Source organism: Callorhinus ursinus, unplaced genomic scaffold (assembly GCF_003265705.2).
Source record: "Callorhinus ursinus isolate GAN/ISIS: 27379988/994484 unplaced genomic scaffold, GSC_fseal_2.0 scaffold72, whole genome shotgun sequence".
In the NCBI taxonomy this organism is placed as follows: domain Eukaryota; kingdom Metazoa; phylum Chordata; class Mammalia; order Carnivora; family Otariidae; genus Callorhinus; species Callorhinus ursinus.
Genome location: NW_027397134.1, coordinates 506666 through 513916, shown reverse-complemented (window position 1 = coordinate 513916; position 7251 = coordinate 506666). Strand labels below are relative to the sequence as shown.

Here is a 7251-nt window from a genome sequence, read left to right as displayed (position 1 = left end):
AAAGGAAGAAAGAATGGATAGAAGGATGGGTGGATGGAAGGATGGATGGATGGATGGATGGATGGATGGATGGAAGGATGGATGGGTGGGTGGATGGATGGGTGGATGGATGGATGGATGGGTGGATGGATGGATGGGTGGATGGAAGGATGGATGGGTGGGCAGATGGAAGGAAGGAAGAAAAAGAGGGATGGTAGAAGGGGAATTAAGGGGGAGGAGTAGAAAAGAAAGAAAAAGAACCGAGTGAGGCATCATGTGTACAAGGTTCTAGACAAACAATGCCACCACAAAGCCAGAGGAAGACAACTGAGAAGAAATCTGGGAAATTCACTTACTTATGTGCCTAAGGGTCAACATTTGCTCTTTGCTGCCTGAGCCAACAAACCAACTTTTCAGAAGTCTTGTCTCCCAAGCCTGCTTCCTCAGAGCACAAGGGGCTCCACACAATGCTGCTTTATATCTGCTACTGTTCTGTACTTTCTCAAGGTGTCACGTTTTGTGCTACATATAATCCCTACAGCAACCACCTATGGTGTAAATTAAAGAAAAATCACCCTTTAATATTTCATCCAATCTTTTCCCAAGTTATCAATGTTTGAAATTAATGTTCTCTCTTGTTTACAAATATACTGCATGGATAGAAAATGCTCACAAGAGACAGATTGGGGGGCAGGGCATTTTGTGATCAGAAATGAATAGATTCATATTGTACAGACAGGGAAAACTAAATATAGTGAATTTAAGTGACTTACCAAGGGCCCATGGCAAGTTGCCAGTGGAATCGGGTCCATAGTTCCTGGTTTCTGATCTAGAACTCTATCTAGTACGGCAGGTAGTAGAGAGGACCCAGGGATGAAACAGGTGAACTTTAAGTTCACCAAGGATGAAGCTCTGGCCTAGGTACCTTCATATAATCACCTCTTCCTACTCCTGAGACCCCGGAAGAAGGAAATGGCAGCAAACAAGAGCACAGGTCCAAGGCTGGGGTCAAAGCTGACTGTCACAAAACACCAATCACAGAGTAAATGAACTGTAAAGATATTTTCACTGTCCTCTCTATACCGCCCTATATGGAAAGTTCTACAATCTGCAGATGCTCCGTGTTGAAGCACAGGTGACCCAGAGGAAGACTTCCAAAATTAGAAGAAACATTTACAGGAGATGGGAAGCCAAGGTATTATTTCTCCCCCTGCATTTTATTTTTAGACCCACAGAGCAGTCAAGGAAGGCCCAAGGGTTGTAAGCGCTAATCAATGACAAAAATAGAGAAGAATAAAGAGTGAGAAGCAGTAGGAGCAGAAGCAGGTCCGGGGACATCCAGCCTAGTGAGCATGGAAGTTTCTAAACATACAAATGATTTCACGACAATGGAGTGAAAGTTGCCCAGCCCATGATCTCCATTCCCCCACTGCCAGTGTCCAGAGAAGGGTAAAGACAGACGAGACCACGCCGCACACACAACCCGTTTTCACCAAAATTTTCAGCATTCCTCAAACACTCGGTGTATTAATAAAGGAGGATTGTTTTGAATGAGAAAGTGATTTTTTTATCGCAAATAAAGCCAAAAATATTGTTTCGCCCCTTTACTCTTTTTCCCAAAACAGAAATATCTGAGGGGGGACAGGGGCTGCTCTTTTTTCCAAATAATAACTCACACAGAAATTGTTGGGGGGGGGGGGGGGGGGGGGGGGGGGGCGCTGAGGCAGTCTCTTCTACAAATTTCTCAGCGGCAAGGTTGCACTTCTTGTGTTGAACAGAACAGGCATTTAACCCTCGAGCTCCTCATGGGAAATAAGGAAGAAACTGCTTATTCACTTAGTCATAATTACCACTTTCCAGGTCCCAGAGGAATAGCTTTTCTCCGTCAGTCTCTGAGGACGGTCCTGACTTTTCAGATGCTGCACCGGCAGCTGATAGGCAAGGCCCATAAAATATACTTTCCCCAAATGAAAAAGTATCACTGTGTCGTCTGTTCCTTGCAAAAGAAAAGGTGAGGGCTGCTCCTTATTCCTGTTGGCCCCACGGCACAGAAAGGAGAAAAGAACCCGGATTCTGAGAAATCAAGGCTTGACTACACCTCGGCTGCATTTCGGCTGTCACCTGGGCAGAGTTCTTAACAGTGCTGATGAGGCTGATGCTCCTCACCAGGCAGCAAGCAGTCTTATGGGGAACAAATGTACTCATTATGCAAAGTGCCCCAGGAGAGAGTAAGCTCTCAATAAATGGTAGTTGTTCTATTCCTAGTTCATGGAAGTAAAACTTCTCTTTCCCTTATCAGGGCTGCAGGGACCCCAGGCATCCTGCTCTTGACTACTTTGCGTTTCCTACTCTGCTTTGCCACCCGCTGTCAGATAAAGACCTACACTTCCCTGCTTCAAGTCTTGACGCCCTATCCAACAGTACCAGTCTTGTCCAAACAGATGTTTGGCAAAGCCAAATTCAGCATGCTGAAAAGCACTTTTAAGACACTGCTTCTAAGAACACATTGCATATACAAACCGGGGCTGCCTGAACCTCAAAGAGATCTACTGGGCTCTCGATTCAAAACATTTCACAATGTTTTGGGCAGCTAGTTCTAGGTCCAAAATTGATTGCACTGGAACGTCTATTTCTAAGAATTGACAACTACGCACAGTACTTGGCATTTTCAAGTCACTGGCACAAACTGACTCTGAACCAAGAATGAAATAATAACCGAAAGGTCAGAACAAATTACATTTTGAATGTGTAACTTAGCGGAAAAGAGGCAAGAACACTGCTACCGTTTTATACACAGAAATACTCCTCCCAACGACAAAGAACACTTTTTTTCCTGAAGGCTGTTCATTCTTTCATCACTGACTTTTCAGTTCAAAGTTGGGAGGCAGGGGGGCACACAGGCATAGAATCCCCCATACCCAAAACAGAGAGGACTAGTTCAAAGCCACCACCCACCACTCACGGATTGGGGTTAGGGAACTTACTGAAGAAACTCCATTCCCACAAAAGAAGAAAACTGAGCTACTTTTCAAGATCAATTCCATTTGATAGTTTTACAAATAGGAAGATGCAATATTACCATGTTACTATGTCTACTATGGCTAGATAGCTCTTCAACGGGAATAACTAACAAATTACTGTAAAAACACTTAGCAAACATGAGTTCTATGACGATAGATGATAAAAGCCATCCAAATGCTACTCGTCTGTGGTCAAACAGAATCTTCAAGAAATTGCACTTTAAAGTAAGCATCTTTCTTGAATCAACTGTGTATTTCCCACTAGACTACATATGCCCCTTGAAGGACAACGCTGTGGTTGGGTCCATCACGGTATCCCCATGCCTGGCTTGGAGAAACGGCTCTACAACCACCTATAGAAGTGATGTAATAAAAGGTGTCACAGGGCGCCTGGGTGGCTCAGTTGGTTAAGCGACTGACTTCAGCTCAGGTCATGATCCTGGAGTCCCGGGATCGAGTCCCACATCGGGCTCCCTGCTCACCAGGGAGTCTGCTTCTCCCTCTGACCCTCTTCCCTCTCGTGCTCTCTATCTCTCATTCTCTCTCTCTCTCAAATAAATAAATAAAATCTTTAGGAAAAAAAAAAAGGTGTCACAGATGTCCTTAAGGATATTCTAAATGCTCCAGGTAAGTTACAAAGACTCTTGCAAATGTTGTTTTCAGAACTTCCTATCACATTGTCTGGATACTTTGAAAGGACAAGCTTTGTAATTAATGATCCAAAATTGTCAATGTCCCCAAAATGGACATAGGATGTAGGGGAAGGGTCAAGTTCATGTACTCAATCCCTTTCAACTACGTGTGACTCCAAGTCAACTGAATTTCATTTTGATTGGAAAAGGTTAATCAGAGTAACGAGCCTAAAGTACAAGTGGTCTCATGATCCACGGCTTTAAGATGTTGACCCTCTGTAGGCCTTAGCTTATGAATTAGACTCTATCAAATAAAAGGACTTCTTCCCTCACATGGAGTAGGGTAACTGGCACATACATCTGAATGCTCGTGTTTCTAACTGGGCCTGCACAGTGAACCCATGGGTCACGGGTTAGTATTCCCAACAGATCCCATTATCAGCTACATTAACTCAACTAATGTTTCAGTAAACTGAAGCAGCTATGTAATCTGAACAAATAGTCAGCTATTATGGGATTTACACTCATTGGTTCGTTAATTAAATAATGTGTCAACATAACAAAATGGTTGCCTCTCGCTATCTCAGAGAAGCAAAATCTCCCCGGGGCAGAATGTTCCATCTTCTGAGAGTCTCCTGTGATAGGCAGGGGACGGCAGACCAGACATTTCATTTAAATTAGCTAGAGATTATGCAGTCCTGTTGCTTTTCTGCTTAAAACTGCGTAAGAGGCAAAGCAACTAAAATGAGGAAGCATATAGAATACTCCAGTGATTTCAAATAATCGGGCTGGAAAGAAAAAGTCACTAGTGATGGGCCAATGGCAAGTGTTATGCTCCTCACTGAGATACTAAAAATACAAATCTAAACATCTTTTTCAAGAGCACCAAAGACTGGTGATCACATGGTTCACTCCAAAATGCAGCTGAAATAGAAACTCTTATCAGAAACCATTTGACCACTATCCTTTACCAACAGAGGCGAATCATACTAGTCTTGCCAAGCCACTATGAATATTAACTTTCTTACCATATTGAGAAATCCCCCAACCACCCACCCCCCCACCCCAAAATCCAGCAGGCAGGCCACCACCTGCCATCCAGTGGTAGATAAAAAACCGAAAGATGTTTTACTTGATAATCTCAATGTAACAGAATCTTAACACATGTAAATGGTCACATTACAAAACTAAAACCAAAGCCACTGAGATAAATACAAAACAAATTAGAATCCTTTGAGGAGGTTCCAATAACCTAATTTAAGAATCTATTTTAAAAAAATAGCCACAGAATAATAATTACTAAGAGCTGTTTCCTAAAATTACTCTCCTCTTGATATTTCTCAATTCTAAAATGTCATGAGAAATATGCTCACCATCTCCCAGTTTTGCCTTAAAAGAAAGCATTACCAAAGAATACTGCTGAAAAACAAAGACATTCATACAAGGAAGTGAATATCCTAAACATACAAGTATGTTGTCAAGATTCTCAAGAGGGACACTAAAAAAGCAGAAGTCACATTAAGTTCAAAAAATAAAAAGAACAGAAGTTCCTAATTTTAATATTATATATCGCCCCCACAAAACTGCTGAAGAGTTAAGATTTTTCGATTTTATATAGAGAGACTCCATATATTCAGGACTCCCTGCCCTTTAGGAAGAGGAGAAGAGGCAAAAGAAAAAAGGAATTACCACTGAATACCACATTTATAAAAAGGCAGTTTTTTAAAAATGAAATTCAGGTTTGGTTTGGGTGTTCTTGTTTTACGTAGCTTCCCATTTGCCAGAAATTTTAAACAGCACTGATTTTCAATGAGCTTCAGATATGTTAGACTCTGGAAACGGAGTGTTAATTTCACAACCCTCCAAAAGGTCTGTACTCTTCCCGGATTTTCCCTGCTTGACATTGCGTATCAAAGAGCACACCCTGCCAGCCCAACAAGATGCATGGGCTAACAAAAAGGGCAAGCAAGCCAAAAATACCTAACACGTATTCATTTACACAATTTGGCTTTTTGCAACAAATAACTGAAAGGGGCTGATATTTTCTCTGTCGTAGGGCTCAGGCTCATGAATGGACTTGTAAAAAATTATCTGGCGATCACTGAGCATTAAAAGAAAAAAATTTTTTTTCTTATGACAAGATAACAATTTAAGCAATCTTGGGTGTATAGTGCTTGAAACACTGGTGCTTTCAACCGAGAATAGCTTCAGTTTAGATTCTAATGTTTTACAAAATTGCATGGTTTCCAACTCACCATACAGAAGATGCCTCTTTTTATCATCAATTCTACCAAGAGCTATTTAGCACATTCACTGTACAACTCAGGATGGTGTTAATTAGAAAAGAAGCTAAGGAGGAAAATCCAACCCTAATCCTTTGACACACTATTTGAAACTCTATTACTCTGATGAACGATCTTTTCTGGGGTGGTGCTAATGACACGAACCACTGAAGTCTTTAACTAGTTCCATCAATAATAAATCATTAGCGATATAAAATCACAACTTGGTATGGCCCTCACCAAACCCCTCGCCAATTCAATCGGGCCCTTCTTTGGTCTTTTAAACAACAAATTCCTGTCTGGAATCAACCATTCAATGTGCGTTTAAAGTGACCACCAGTGGATCTGCAAGTTGAGGAAAGCCACCGGGATTATACACTTAGCACCAAAAAGAAAACTGTGTGGGTCACAAGCCACTCATCACTGCCTGGGGGCACAAAAGAGGAAAGGATAGGAGGATTGGAAGCGGAATAGACTGGACCTCAAGAGGAGCAAGCACTGAAAACTGCACTTTAAGTACCTGGGACAAAAGGCAAGGAGCCTGCACTCCCCAGCTAAGGAGCCCATGCGGAGCTGAGGAGAGGTCGCAGTTGGCGAAAGGGGCAGCAGAAACCAGAGAAGAAATGACCAGGAGGCAGCCCAGGGGAGCCACAGGCACGGGGCAGAAGGAGCCCATTAGGATGGGGCTGGAGGGATGACGGAGATGGGGCAGAAGGGTTAGGGATAGGGCTGGAAGGGCAGGCATGGGGCAGGAGGGAGGCTTGGCAGGGGCGCACTGACGACCCTAGGGATGGGGCTGGACCCAGACGCAGGGATGGGACAGGAGGGAGCGACAGGGATGCAGCTGGTCCAGCCAAGTCACAACCACATCCCGGCAGCCCGTTGCTGGGGCGCTCCTGCGCTCCGGGCGCCGCGCTGGGCACTTTGGGGCGCTCTCAGCCGGAGTCCCCCCGGCAGCCCTCCGAGGCCCATTTCAGAGACGGGAACGGCGAGGCCGGGGGCGGGGGGGAACGGCAGAGGCCGAGCGTCCGACCCTCCCGGACGCAGGGGGTCGCTGGCGGCCGCGGGGGACGGCGGCGCGGGGGGAAGGCGCGGGCCCCGGCGGCCGGTACCTGGGCTCCGGCAGCACGATCTTCTTGCTGGCGCGGGCGGCCGGGGTCGCCTTGCTCTTCTCCATCGCCATCAGGTAGCTGACATCGGCCAGCACGGCCTCGAGGTCCGCCATGTTGGCGAGCGGCGGCGGCGGCGCCGGCGGCGGCGGCGGCGGCGGCGGCTCCTCGGGACCCGGACGGGACGCGCTCCCGCCGCCGCCGCCCGCCGCGCCCCGACGTGGGGGGG

At 45.3% G+C, this 7251-nt stretch overlaps 1 protein-coding gene across 5 annotated transcripts in view; it reads right to left on the bottom strand.

Annotated features, from left to right (window-relative positions):
* Nucleotides 1-7232, bottom strand: part of GRK3 (G protein-coupled receptor kinase 3) — a 124427-nt gene extending 117195 nt beyond the window's left edge. For 3 of the 5 annotated variants that reach the window (XR_012376437.1, XR_012376438.1, XM_073886861.1), the window contains exon 1: nt 7026-7232. Coding sequence is in view for 2 of the 5 variants with exons in the window: in XM_073886861.1 (XP_073742962.1) it covers nt 7026-7138 (113 nt within the window). In the remaining 3 variants the exon portion in view is untranslated. The remainder of the gene's footprint in view (nt 1-7025) is intronic. The other 2 variants (XM_025858131.2, XM_073886862.1) reach the window with 2 other exon arrangements.
* Nucleotides 7233-7251: the final 19 nt, after the last annotated feature.